The sequence below is a fragment of the Mesitornis unicolor genome, unplaced genomic scaffold (assembly GCF_000695765.1).
Source record: "Mesitornis unicolor isolate BGI_N332 unplaced genomic scaffold, ASM69576v1 scaffold5718, whole genome shotgun sequence".
NCBI lineage: Eukaryota > Metazoa > Chordata > Aves > Mesitornithiformes > Mesitornithidae > Mesitornis > Mesitornis unicolor.
Window position 1 is genome coordinate 38,752 of NW_010203730.1, and position 15,470 is coordinate 54,221.

A 15,470-nucleotide genomic window follows, 5' to 3' on the forward strand; every position below is an offset into this window, starting at 1 on the left:
AGAAGAAAAGATGTATAGAGCTTGCATGCGAGTACAAAAATCTTAAAGCATGTTCTATGTCAAAGTGTTCTGCGTATTTGTGTAGCTTCTTCTGGCTGCACACATTATAAATGGGGATCTTTGGCATTGTGGATTCCCATATGATATACACGCTATAAATTGTTTGTCCATACTAAAGATTTTTTAAGTCTTTATAGTAAATATTAGGTGTGTCGAATACAGGCTATCCTGTATTCTGTTTGTCAAAGTAGCAAACTTTCAAAACTGTGAAGAACAGCAAACATTCATTATTCATGTATTCCTTATCATATATTTGAAATTCATCTGAGCTTCTTTAAGTATGCTTAATCTCTGATCTCACTAATCTCATTAATTACTGTGGCACAGGTTATGAAATAATTTAAAACCAGCATGTGTAGTGAATTAATCTGACATTCTTCAATGCTGTGTATTGTAAGATGTCCACAATTTTTGCTTTCAAGTACTGTACTAAATAATGATATGAATTGCCTTAATACTTTGTTAGCAAGGTCTAATTTAAAAAGTCCTCTTTAAACTTAATTCTTTTAGGAAAGTAAAATCTGTCTTAGGATTTTGTTCATTGGTTATTGTTTAACAAAAAAGACTATGATGTGCTTTATTATTAAGTGCTTAAGTCTCTTCTGAAGTAGGTCAGTTTTAACTAGTAAATTGAGATTTTTAAGCAATGTGGACACTTCCCACAACAGTGTTCTTTTGCAGCCTCAATGTAGTTTTAAAGGAAACACCCAAACCACTTTTAAGAAAGCCTACATTAAAATATGACAAACAAGTACCTGACATTTGCAAAGGAATGTCTATCTCTCTAGGAAGCGGCAACTCTGTGGGTCAGTCTCCTTTTTCACATGCATCTGTCCTCTATGGCATTCTCTCTCTCAGTTTCTCCCTCTCTTCCTGTCCTCTCCTTCCTTCCCTCTCTCCCTTTGCCTATGTGTGCCCTTCTCTGGAGCTAAATTGTTTCACACTGAGCTAATGAAAATAGGGCTGTGGCAGTAGTTTGATCAGTCTGAAATACAGGATGTAATTGCTGCATCTTCAACTGTGGCAGAAGGTACACCATCTTTGAAAAATGTAGGGTATGATAAATTATTGCTGAATGGATGATTAAAGATCTACTTAGACAGTTGTGTTCTGTTCGTTTGGGCTGTTTTGGTTCGTTTTCAAAGAAACCCATATACCTACAGTGGATAAAACAGAATTGATATGGTATGTGCTATATTAGAGTGGTAACACACAAGGGAGAACCTGGATTACAGAGTTTATTTTATCGTGTCTCCCTTTATCAACATCGACCTTCTCTTGAGATAATCAGTACAAGCTGGAGGAAGAATGAACGTTCGCGGAGTGACCTTTGAGGAAGCAAGTCACCCGGAAATGACCATAACTTGGCCAGTCAGCTTTCACATTTTTAACTCTCCACCTCCCCTCCACTCCAGTTTTTGGTAACATTGACTTCCCCAGAGCCTTCTGTTCAGGAACTAATCTTTCCTAATGCCTCTCAAACTTGTTATATTACTTTTTGAATAGTGTATTTAGAAGTTAGAAAGGTAGCTCTGACAAAATGTCATTAAGGTGCCTTAGTGTGAATTAACGCAGTTAATGGAGGTACTCATGACTGACTCATTGACCCAGTACTAGGCTCTTGTGGAATTAATGGATGCCAGGGGATCAATCTTTTGGGAGAAAAAGAAAGAAAGAAAAGAAATGGCAGCTTTAAAACCTTGAAATGAATTATATTAGAAAAGTGAAAACGTCTGGGTTGGATTTGATTTCATTGGGAGGCTATAAAATGGTATACCCTTAGCAAAACATTAAACAGAAACGTCAGGTTTGATGCAAGTGGTGTACAATTATGATAGTGTTAATAGTGGTCCTCTATCACCCCAAGACATATTTTTAAGGTTTCATTTCTCAGCAGCTTGGATTTGTCACAGGCTTATAAATTAGAAAATGCATTTGGGGATGTTTTCTTATATGAAGACACAAGGCATATAATACTGTTAACTATACCTTGGGGTTTTAGTATAGCTATTAAAATAAACTAGAGATAACATTTACAGCAAGAAATGTCTGTTATAATATTCATTTTACCTTTTTTTCCACCCCTCAGTAGCTTTACTGCATCATTCTTCATCTGAGAAGAACCAAGCTTCTTGGGCAGTTTGAAAGGTAGCTGACTATGAAATGATAGAAAGCTAACCCGTCTTATTATAAGTGTGAATGAAAGGGGAACAGAGGAGGTTACCAGCTTGCGAAATGTCAAGGACAGCTAGACAGAAATTACTGCAAATGGATTTAGATCACTAGAATCCCTATTTTTATTAACTCTTTGAACTCTAGATATTTATTGTAGCAAGAAATTATGCATGACAGGTCATGTAGTCAGAAAGATTTATTTAGAGCCTTTGATATGTATTGGCAAGAGCAAAGAAACCAATAAAATCTACTGAATTGTATCAGTTAATGCAAAATTATATATCAGCTGAATGGCATACAATAACAGATGCATCTAAATTGCTTAATTGGTCTGTGAGTAATTTTAAAATACTAGACGTTTAAAAAATATTCGTCTTCTGTGTCTTTTTTCCTTGCATTCCCTTATTTTGTGCCTGCAACCTGGCATAATTTCTGTGGAAGCTTGTTGATGTTATTTTTGATGCTTTTCTTCATGTCCTTATTTACACTGACTCAATGTTTCTAGTGTAGGAAGATACTATTTTGAGATTTCTCTTTCATGAACATTTGTAGCTTGAAACAAACTTCTCAAAATCATGGTAGCTTCAAACAAGCATTCCTTTGCGTAGACCTGGCTTTGCATTGCCCTTTAATCACTAGTGCCACTGGAGGTGCAATAGGAGTTTTAAGGATCCACTTATCAACTATTCTGTCTGTCAACTGGAAAGCAGATTGGAAGACAGAATGTCATGTGTCCCATTCTCTGGTGTAAATACCATCCCTGAGACACATTTTTCCCTGTGAGTCTCCTTGTCTGTAACTTCAGGGTGAATTTAACAATAACCCTTCTAAATTACAAAGCTAGTTATTTGTAAGAGGCTCTGTTACATGGCAAATTGCACTGTGCGTAAAAATGAATGAAAAATAGCAAATCCAGTCAGAAAAGTATGCAATCTTAATCTCTGATCTAAAGACCATAGAGGTTGATAAAAACATTTATTTTGGCTTCTGTGTGATGAATGTGTGACAAAATATAATAAGGCCAATGTATATATAGGGATAAACTAGGTAATGCACTGTTTCGCAGTCTATAGTGATAATTAGTAATCTAAACTGATAATTACTTCTACTAGCTACTTTGGGGAAATTAAAAGAATATTTTACACATATGTAACTGAAGTAATGTAGCAATAGAGAGGGTAAAATAAGAAGTCCTTCATTTGGGCTTTTGGGAGCTTTTGGTAGCTGAAAGTGTGTAAAGCTTGTAGGATAATGCTTTCCAAACATGTAAGGAACTATGCAAAGAGAAAATGGTAATCTGTATCCATGATATGTTAATAACTAGGATAAGGGAAGTTTGGCTTAGATTTTGTGATAAACAATTCAGGCCAGGCATTGGGTAAAGAATACTGAAGTCAGTTGATGGAAGGATTGAGGTATTGCTGCCACTCACATTCTGGGACACCAGGGTCGACAGATATCTGGCAGGAAAGATGGTATAGCTGTACCTTTTCTGGAATGGAGAAATGGGCAAGGTCACCTCTCCAAATGTGACCCTGAAAGAGTTAAATGTTTGAGGTATCTGTTTCCTGTCCTTAACAGGGAAAGTACCAAAAGAGCTGTCTCTTTCTAGCCATGATCTTTATCAGAATATGAACTGGCATAAGCCCACTTATGAAACAAAGAAAACTCAGACCCAGAAAAATGGTTCTGAAAGTAAGTCTAGCCCTAGCTAGTGTTATCCTTTCCTTCATTCTTGTGTTCATTCTTGCAGTTTACAGTGGCTTCTTGGATAAAGAATTCTCTCTGGGCCCCAGTTGTCACCTGGCTGTCTCTGCTGAAGTTCACTCCTGTCTGCTCTGTTGTTTCCCAGCAACCTCCCAGGCTCTGTCCTTGCTGCTTGCTCTGTCCTTGCTAATCCCTCTCCCTGCTTCTCTCAGTTTTACTTCTACTGAATAGTGCTCAGGGGCCCTGGGGAAGGAAGTATTTCCCCTTCTATCCTTACCCAGTGCCTGCCATTGGCATCAGGAAGAGGCAACTTCTTTTTTCTTTTTTTTTTCCAGCACAATAAACAGTGAACACATAGACCCAAACCTTTCTATCACACTTCTCTAGATTAGTTGCATGTTCTATGCTTCTAAGTAGCTAAACACACATTTTTGAGATTTTTCCAAATGTTAGCAATTTCATACTTATGAGGTGCCACAAGTTTTTACAATGCGTCTATATTCATTTATTTCCTAGAAATGAGAGGGGGGGTGGATTTATCTGAGCTATTTTTAAGTGTTGTGGTTTCTTAGTGTAGTCGGTAGTGGAGACAGCAAAATTCCAAGAGGAATATCGAATGCTACCAAAGAAAACGGACTGGTTAATACAAAGTATGGGAAATATGTAAGTATCTGGGAAAGGTCGTATGCAGTGTTGTTTGTATCTCAAGAAAAGGTTCAATTCATGCTAAATAGTAGTCAAATAAGCAAACCAAATTGTAAGCTGCCCTAAAAATAACACCAAAGAGAATACTGAGACTTTAACACTGTGGGTTTATAATTTTTTTTTTAAATACTCTATTTAGTTTGATTACTTTCTCTGAACAAACAAACACACACAAATATTTTAAAAATTGCCAGGAGATGTGTAACTGAAATGATCAGAGTTCTAGAGAGAGTGTTATTTGAAGAGGATTTAGAAGTCTGGCACTGGTTAGTTTCCAGAGCACAGGAATAAGACAGGTCAAACTAGACATATACAACACAATAAATCTTATGAAGAAAGTTAATCACACACTTTCTATTTATTCTGTATCTATTTATGTTTTCTGCTGTACCCGACAAGGGAACATTAAATTACACTGAAAGCAGATAGCAACAAAGATAAAATTACTAAATGGAAATGCCATTTAAAATATTCAGTGACTTAAATCCTTTTGTTCCAAGATACCAACGAAGTCAGAAGGTTAGTAAAATTCAGTTAAACACTAGATGTGTCTCTGGGCAACACAAATCTTTCAGACATGTTAGGTGTAAAAGTTCACAGTTAGATCCTAAGACATTTAAAACTGAAAAAGGAAATTTAAGAGTTTATGTATCTTTGGTGGAATCAAAACCATACTTGCTATTTGACATTCCACCATATTGCATAAATATGGTAATAATTAAAAACCAGTGATATGTGTTTCAAGGCTTTTATAAGAAATAGAAATAAACTTTGCTTACTTTTTTCTTTAATAAATTCTGTTTTGTTTGAATATTGACTTCTAATTTAATTTTGACTCCATAATATTTCATCATTCTGAGGTTCTTATGAATTTTTATTTTCTTTAGGGCAATGCTCTTAGTTTTTCAGTGATTTGTATGGTAGTACATGTTGAGTTGTTGCCAGCTCTTAGTTCAAAGTTAGTAGTACTTAGTTAAGCTCTAGAGACATTAGTGTCTAGTTTTTACCAATTACGAGGATCGTTCATTCGTCTTTGGACTCCATTAAAGTGGATGTGGCACTTCAGGACATGGTTTAGTGGGCATAGTGGTGTTAGGTTGACAGTTGGACTTGATGATCTTAGAGATCTCTTCCAACCTTAATGATTTCAAGATTCTGTAAAGAAAACCAAAGACCTTGCATGGGAACCTGAGAGTTAGTGAATCCGGTTTAGGGGAAAGGGGATGTAGTTTGCTTTTAGAAATATAATCAAGTTTAACATTGTCAGTTTGTCAGTTAAGATTTCTTTTAATCTTATAGTGTTTTCAGGATTGCTTTTAGTTTGGCTTTGCTTCAGCTGTGGTTTTATTATTTACTGCATGTAATTTTTTTTTCTGACATTATAGCTTATTTCATAATGAGCTATTCAAGCTCAGGGATGTCTCACTTGGTTAGTGTTCTGCACTGGTTAGATATTGATTGGCATTGCATTTTAGTCTAATCTGAATTCAGGCTGTTTGCAGGATATTAAAAATTATGTAAAGCAGCAAGTAAATTGCCTCCTTAAACATACTTAAAATTGTAACATAAATATTGTCTTTTTTTTATTTAATAAATTTGAAAGGACCATCTATACTTTAACTGCTCTATTCTATTATCTATTAGTTACAGATAAGATTTAATTAGATAATTTTGCGTCTGCAGCGGGCATTTTTTTCTGCTTTGCATGTCTGCAGCCTTTGAAAGGACCACAGAGAGATTCAGGTTTCAGGTGCTGTGTCATCAGTTTTGATCATGTTACACAACTGAATGCCCTAATGCTTTTAAAAACGTGATTCAGTGAATTTAATCCATATCTGGATATTAGAAATGAGATAGCAAGCTTTAAAGCTTTTTTGTTATTGCAGTTCAATACTTACTGCTAAAATAAGAGCAACAAACAGCGATATTTATCATGTCAAAATGCATTTCTATTTAGCTGTCCTGGAAATTGGAAAAACTTCACACCCTAATTTATGTACAATGTATTAATACTCTGCAGATGATATTTGCTACTCAGTTATTGATTTTTCACAGCTTAAATATAATATATTTCTGTTTTCAGGACATTTGTTCTAGTGACATTTTTCTCTCCCTGTATTTTTGACTTTTTCTTACAGTAGAAAAAATAATTCAGGGTGAATATATTTTTTTATTATATAGGTAATCAAATTGCCACCTTTTCTTATACAATTAAAGATTATAGAGAAAGTAAAATCAAGATAGTGTTGTATCAGCAACTTTTTACGCCTTTTAAAGTATTTTATTTAAATAGTGATTAAAAATCCAAAGTATTTACAGTATTGAAGTCTTAGCATACAATTTCTTGTACTTGTTATTCTGAAGAGGTCTCCTTTATTGACATGCACTGTTTTTCCAAAGTTATGCTTTTTATGAAAACAGATACAGGAAAACTAAATATTGAATAATATATTGAAAAATACATTTGGCTGTAACTACAAGAAAACAGATTATAAAATTTCTTAAATAAGTGCCCAGAAATATAAACAGAATCAGGAATGCTATAATGTGTACTCCAACAGAGCCTGATTCTGGAAGCACCATTTAGCACCTCTGTATAAATGTAGTCTCACAGTGTTTTTTCTCCTTGCTAGGAGTTAATTCCAGAGTTTTACTACCTACCAGAGATGTTTGTCAATAGTAATGGCTATAATCTAGGAATCAGAGAAGATGAAGTTGTTGTGAATGATGTTGATCTCCCGCCGTGGGCCAAGAAGCCTGAAGACTTCGTCCGTATCAACAGGATGGTAAGCTGCACTTTAGTTTAGCCTAAGCGAGGAGTTCTGTGTTTTAACAAGCTAAGCTAATGCTGGTTTTAATCTCTTTAAAACTATAATTATAGAAATAAAATAAAAAGTGAAGAAGCATTTGCTTTCTGTCTTGCTTGACAGAATCCTTTATTTTACAGTGGATTTTCCTTCCATGTGCCCAAATGAAATGAAATGAAATTCGATATTTACTTTCTCATGAGAAAGCATCAGAGGGGCATAAGCTAGACAATACAGGATAGCCTGAAAAATTTAAGTCTGTTCCTGCTTACCAGCTTCGGCATCAAGAACTAAGTTTATTATAAATGCTGATATCTTGCAAGATATATTATATTCCTTACTTGTCTGAAGCGATGCCCTTCCTATTCATCAATGATGAACTGGTAGGGTAGAAATCTGAACATAAGCCAACAACTGCGGTCACTGAAGAAATTGTGCAAAAGAACTTCTCTGATGTTAATCACCATGAAGTCTGCAGAATTTAAGCATGAAAAACAGTTATCTATGTTGTATATTTTTTTGCGTTCATAGATAATGATTTTATTAATATTAGAGTTAGGAGATAGGTAGGCTTCAAGTAATTTTCAGGAAAAAAAAGGTATATTTTCCTATTTAGGCCAGCAATTGTTCAATTTATGGTTCTATTTTGGAAATGGATCTCCCTTAAAATGCATATTGCTTGCCTTGCTTATACATATTTTCAATAAGCTATGACTTGCAGAACTATTCGGCTTGTACATTATTCCCTATAGTGCTTTTGCAGTAGCATTTGAAGTCTAGAAGTGTTGTTTTTCTTCTAATCTGTTTGGGAATTTAATTTCAAGAACAGTCTATTTAAAGAAAATTGTTCTTCAGGAGTTAGTAGAAAAAGTAGCTATATGAAGATCAAAAGAATGGAAGAATATTGTAGAAACAAACCTATTGCTAGATGTATGTGATTTAGAAGTGTCCTCTGTTTAGAAGAGTAAATGGTTTGACATATGTACAGCCGCTTCCTAAGGAAGTGATGGCAACCTCATCACTTGAGACGTATGAAATGTACTACACAAAGCATGAGAAATGTGTTCCAGGGAGTAGTCCTTCATTGGCAAGAAGAGACTAAACAACATTTTCCTTCTTTTCCTTGACTGATTTCTCTTATAGCTCCGTATATTGTAACATTCTTTCTAAAAACAAGTAATTGTCACAGCTGGTGGCATTAAATTCTAGTGCAATCTAACTAGCAAAGAAGGAGGTGGGCTCAAAGGGCCACTACTTTCTGAGTGTGGGATGCGCAATCCCAGGTACATGTCCCTGGAGTGCCCACATGGCTGCACAGAGCCCTTTTTAGGATTGTGGTTGTGGCAAAACCCGAACTGTGCGTCGGAGTAAGCACACTAAAGTCGACCATGGTGTTTGTTTTTAACATCTGTAACAGAAGTGTGATATCTTAGTGAAAAAGGATAAACAAGCTGCCACCTATTGGGGAATATAATGACTTCCTTTTGGAAATCTTATAAAGAGCATTCCTTCCTGGATCTTAAATTGTGTTTCTCCATCTTTCCTTTCCACAAAGATGGAGTGATTAATAGGATAAAAGGCACTATGTGATAAGAGGTCAGTTGAAGAAAATCTTTAGCTTTAGTTTATTTAATGTCTTTTGTGCGATTTCTCATTTGTAGAAAATAGAATAGGAGCTCTCCACAGAAGAATGTGTCCTGGGATATTTACAGCTGCTGAAGAAAAAAGCTGCTTGCATGAATTTACAGCATGGCTTTTATGCCTGTTCAGAACTATACTTTCAAGAAAGCCTGATAGTTAAAAGCTAGGAATATTTGTTAAATATTAAGTTGTAATGGCACTAATGACTGATTCTGTATGAGTGTAAGTATGCTCAGACTGCCATGAGACAGACAAACCGATGTTAAGTTTAGAGTAGTATTAGAATTATGGGCTTCAACTAATTGAATACTTCACAGATTTTTAAAATCTTCCTATATTGTCTTCCACGCCTGTCCCCACACATGTGAGCATCCTGCTGTTTTTATACAGTTTTGCCTGGAGGCAGTTTCTGTATGGCCTTTATTCACCCCAGCATCTATTTTTAGCAAGAGCATGATCAGTGGTTAAAATTCAGTTCTACAGCGATACGTGCTGTTTCAAGTGAGCAGTCTGATGAAGTTCACAAATGATAATAAAGTTGAGAATTGCTTAGAAAACAGGAGAAAGAGGCATAGATTTATTTGAATTAGGTGCACAAGATGCACTGAAAATCACCTTGGGGAAAAAAGAATTAAAGATATTCAATAGGAAGAAGAAGTCTGGAAACAAAAATATTACCAAAAATAGAGCAGAAGCAAGGGAAGGGTGACAGTGAGGAGCAATTAGGTTAGATAAAACTCTGTAATTCTGTATTCACCAGAAATAAGAGTATTTTGATGCCATCTGTGGAGAATCATTGCATCACAGAAGATGTAAACTGTTGTACCTGTCTATGGTCCTTCTGAGACTGCACCTGGAATACTGGATTCACTTCTGGGCAACTAGATGACAGGAGAGGCATTCACGTTTGGATGGAGTTCAGAGGATAGAAACAAAGTGAATAACTTTGGGACATTTAAAGAGCATGATATATGCATAGTTTTTTACAAAGCTTATTATAAAGTAGCAACTAGCTAAAGCAGGATAATCCCTTTCATGAAAATGCAGATACTATATGCAGTAAGTAGTGGAATTATATTTTGAAAGGTAAAATGTGTAATAATTTTTCAAAAAAACTTCCTCACATAGGGTTTTATTAGCACATAAAGCAAAGTGCCAGTATGCCCTTTTTTTGGCCACTAGAACAAGACTAGTCAAAGTAAGGAGCAAATATAAAGGGATCGAAAACTTTAACATTCCCTACCTAATGTCTGATTCTGTGTTTTGTACTGGCCAGCAGATGTATTATGCAGTTAGGTCATCCCCAGGCCAAGTTTTGGCTGTTACACAAGAATCCATCTCGAGAAAAAAAATAGCCTGGGTGTGGTGCTGACGTGTAAAACACAGCAAGCTTGTGCAAGTCTGGAATTTCTACAGCAGCTTCACAAAGCAAGCAGAGAACATGTTTACAGGAAAGCCACAGAAAACTAAGGAATATTTCAAGGAAGTGTTTTCCTGATCCCTTGTCTAATGAAATCAGTAGTAGTCATTTCATTTCAGTAGAGAGGATCCTATGTGGTACTGTATAACAGATAGTGAGATTTTTTTTATTCCCTAGCAGACAATATTTTCTTGTGTTCGTACATATTTTTTGCTTGCTGCAGGCATATATAATGTGTAATTTTATGTGGGAGTAAATACAAATTCTTATATACAGCCTACTTGCACATTCATGAGCTCTAGAACAGGCTGCCCAGAGAGGGTGTGGAGTCTCCTTCTCTGGAGACATTCAAAACCCGCCTGGACATGTTCCTCTGCAACCTAGTCTAGGTGATCCTGCTCTGGCAGGGGGGTTGGACTGGATGATCTTTCAAGGTCCCTTCCAACTCTTAAGATTCTGTGATTCTGTGATTTTGTGAATGTAAACATTTTCTTTAGGTAACAGCAAGAATTTCAGCATTTCATCCTGAGACTTACCAAAGCAAGTAGAGGGCAGCCTAGAAAACATCACAGAGGCACAGTGACATAAATAAAAAAAATTAACCAGTTGGTTAATAAGCTTTACTAAAATTCTGTGCAAAATAACAAATGGCAGGCAGGTTTTTGGTGTTGTTTTATTTGATTGTTCAGTTGGGCATTTTGTACGTCTACCTAAACACAGAAATGGAAGTGAAAATAGTTTTCAATCAAAAGAGATTACTCTAAACTTGTGAAAATTAGACTTATTATAAAGACTGGAAAAGACATTCAGTCAAGTTACTTTTAGGGCCTATTACAGCAGTTTCTAAAGCACTCAGTGTATACATCAGGGATTGTTGTAACAGTTTTATTTATCCATACAAAGCTAGACTGATTGCTGCAGAGTTACTCATGAAACATTAATAAAGCACTATGTTCAATGCTAACATGATTATGGTCTGACCTCGGCGATGGCACAAAGGACAGAGGCAGAAAGTGTCCCTGATAACATTACCCTAATGCTGGGCTCATCAATCATAATCTCCGAGTTTACCAGGAAAAAAAAAAAAATCACACATAAAACCTTCCACAGATGTGCGTCTGTAGTCGTACTCAGCCTCTCAATCCCCACAGACTTAGAGCAGTCCTGAGAGCCAGAAATAGAACAGATTCAGTCAGTAAGTCAAGCATGTTAAATCAAGGCAAGGAACACCACTGTGAAACACTGAAGCAGAGCTTTGATAATAAGCATTCTTTAGTTTTTAAACAAAAGATGCAAGGTTGTGTAATTCAAAGTTAATTATGATATTTTCGTTATGGCTTATGGACATATTAAATTACAAATTACAGTGTTGAGTAAAATACATTCACTATAAATTATATTTTTGAGAGACTAAATGGTGTCCTGTTTTTGTTATACATATTTTGTTCCTATTACATAGCTCTTACTAAGATTGAGTTTTCTTTCTGTCTTTGAAATGATTTATTTGCACTTTTCTGCTGCCAATTACATTTTTACAGTTTCCTGGCTATTCAGAAGCATGCATAGTATTTCATAATTAAAAAGCTTCTTGAGTAGTCATAGAAACATCTATTATGAAATCTCTGTGCTACGAGGATCTTGCAAGATTTATCTTTTCTCCTTGCCATTCAGCAGTGGTTGACATTCTTTTTTTACCAGATAAGCAGTAGAAAAGATTTGATATTATTTCCTCAGTAGTAGCTGTTATTTTATTTTATGTATTGCCTTGTTCTTAATGCAAATAAAACTCTTTCTGCTAACAGGGTTTTCAATCTAATTGAGAAATGGTAACATTTGTTTTTTAACTGTTTTTTAACTGTATCACTGATGTATCTTATTTACATCTTGAAGACTCTCACATAAAGGGTCAGTTTCTGTACAAACATCCCTAAATAACCCAAATCTGTATCAGTATTGCCTGTTTTCTTTTATGACAAGAGTCAAAGATTTTACTCCGATAGTCAGTACAAGAAATGGTAAATGAGGCAGAGAAATATCAGGCAGAGAAAATCTGTACATTCAATGACTGCAGAGGAGCGCAGATGTAAGGGGAGATAGTTTTAAGAAAATATGTTTAAATATACTTAATATAAGTTATTAACAAGATTCTGTAGTAGGAGTTCTTGGAAAGGAGGGAACCAAGGCAGGAACTGCAGAACCTGGAGGAGCAGGTGCAGCTGTGGTCCAGGTGAGGGGCAGCATCAGGGCTTTCCTCTTCTCTGGTGCCATAAAACGGCCAGGTAAAACAAAATGTTGTGTTAGAAAGTGGTAAGAATAGTGTATTTTATAAATCCAGAACTCCTGATACTTTATATAGCACATAGTGTGCATTAAAATAAAAACAAATGTTTCCTACTGGAATCTCTGTAAAAATAATTTTAACATCAAATTAGGATGAGAGGAAAGTGTGAAATGTTCACACTGTGCAAAGGTCTGAAAAGAAGCATGTTGATTGATCCTATTAAGCTGCAACTTGGCTTATATTAACTTTATTTAGTTTATATATAAACATAAACTTACTAATGTCTATTTATATTTTACAACAGCTACAGGTCAAATTTTCAGTCTTTGGAACATGTGTGCATACACTTGTCTGCAAACACACAAAATGCACAGTACTCTTACTTCAAAATATGTGTATGTGCTTGCAATTTACCTATTAGCAATAAAAATAATTCCATTATTCCATTCTCACAGTAATGTGAGATACTCCTTCCTCAAAACAAAACTCATGAAAAATTACTGCTCTTTGAAAATGAAGCACAACAGTGGCTCAAACAAGTCCAGTTTGAGAGTGCCTGAATAAAACTCTGTTTTCTGTACATTTTATTTGTAATAGAAAACAAGGTTGATATTAGCTCATTTCTGTTTGACAATAAGACTCTTTAAAAACCATAAATAATATTATGTAATAATATAAGTAATGATTATTATTGCTTTTTAAAAAAATTGTTTCCTTATATTTTATATTGAAAATATGCTCAAAAAATTAAAACCGCAAAAATGCTTTAAAGCCAAAATGTTCATGAAAAATGCTAGTCTTTAGGAACATCACCATCCTATTTTAAGGATATTATAGTTATATTTTCCTGTATGTTGTTTCTACTATACCTACAAATTATCTTTTACACAGAAAATTCTCTTACCCTGTTCCCTACTGAGCATTACATATTCTTAAGAAACCAAACGATGTACTGTTGACAGTGAACAGCTCATAAATTTTCAGGAGGCACTTATGTGGAGGGGGAGCAGCCTCTGCATTAGAGCAAATTAGGGAGACGATTCTGCAAGCATCGCATGAGTAGCGTTGCAGAAATACTTGGGAGAAACGCCAGCAAACCAGGTCAGACCCTGCACCAGAAGCTTTCTCTTGACTGAAATGAATCCAGGTTATAAAGCACAGATAGAATAATAGAATCACAGAATCATTAAGGTTGGAAGAGACCTCTAAGATCATCAAGTCCAACTGTCAAGCCAACACCACCATGCCCACTAAACTATGTCCTGCATCCACACGATTTTTGAACACCTCCAGGGATGCCCCCCCGGGGATGGTGACCCCACCATTCCCCTGGCCAGCCTGTTCCAGTGTTTGACCACTCTTTCAGTAAATAAATTTTTTGTAATATCCAATCTAACCCTTCTGGCTCAGCTTGAGGCCAGATCAAGAACTTTGTACCCACCAAGGGCCAGGTAGGTCTTCGCAGCCTTTTTGCGGCCCGTTTTCAAGTGATCCTTGCCTATTGTTCATGCCTAGCACCATACCCGACAGTACACTCCCATGGGGTGGATGTGAACATCTGGAGGCTGTGTGATGCTAAGGCCCATGCAGAGCCACCCTCCCTCACAGCCCTGGATTCTCTTTCCTGGAGAAGGCTCCAGGGAGACCTTATCGCAGCCTTCCAATACCTGAAAGGTGCCTATAAGAAATCTGGGGAAGAGCTGTTCACTAGGGCATGTAGCGATAGGATGAGGGATAATGGTTTTAAACTAGAAAAGGCTAGATTTAGGTTGGATATTATGAAAAAGTTCTTCAATATGAGGGTGATAGTTCACTGGAACAGGTTGCCCAGAGAGGTGGTGGAGACTTCATCTCTGGAGGTATTCAAGGTCAGGCCTGATGGGGCTCTGAGCAACCTGATCTGGTAACATCATCCCTGCTTACTGCAGGGGCAATGGACTGGATGATCTTTAAAGGTCCCTTCCAACTCAATAGGTTCTGTGATTCTATGATTCTACACCTTCCTTTGGTATCTGCCCCAAATCCCCCTACCACACCAGTGTTCCACCACACAGTGCCTGGCAGGCACAGCGCTGTTTGTTTTCTTTCCACCACCAACATTCTTGCATCCCTGACAGCAATTCTTTCAACTTCCACATTTCTGTGGAGGTCTTAAATTTGTAGTTCAAAATAATTACATTAACTCCTTACAAATTTCCCCAAATCTTCTGTTGCATTTCAGCATACAGACCTTTAGAGAACCATTAGACCTATAAACATAATATAATAAATCTACTTAAAGAATTGGAGACAGAAGACATTACATGCTGCTGTTAAAGAGTAGTTCATTTATTTAATAAGTTATTAAAGAATGATTCACCTGTGTGAAATAGAAGTTCTCCAAACCTGCCAGGGTCAGTAAGACCTTCCTTGGAATGACAAGCTGCCGAGTAAGGGCTGATCATGCAAGTAGAAACTGCCTCAGGGAAACGTAACATAAACATTCAATTTTCTTAACACCAAGGAGAGCAAGTTAGAGGAGATAATGGGTGAAACAGGCTCATTTGACCCAAGCATTTATTTTTTCAAGTTTAGTGTCCTACATTTAAATAATCAAAAGTTTTTGCTGTTTCTTTGAAATGCTCTCTGCATTCTAGAAATAACAATGTATTTTTTATTATAATATATAATATTA

General features: G+C 36.1%; 1 protein-coding gene across 1 annotated transcript in view; it reads left to right on the plus strand.

Moving 5' to 3' along the window:
- LOC104545619 (neurobeachin-like) overlaps positions 1-7,433 on the plus strand; it is a gene marked incomplete at its 3' end in the record, with an annotated part of 43,968 nt that extends 36,535 nt beyond the window's left edge. Inside the window, exon 7 of the mRNA XM_010190807.1 lies at positions 7,281-7,433. Within this exon, the coding sequence (XP_010189109.1) occupies positions 7,281-7,433 (153 nt within the window). The remainder of the gene's footprint in view (positions 1-7,280) is intronic.
- Positions 7,434-15,470: the final 8,037 nt, after the last annotated feature.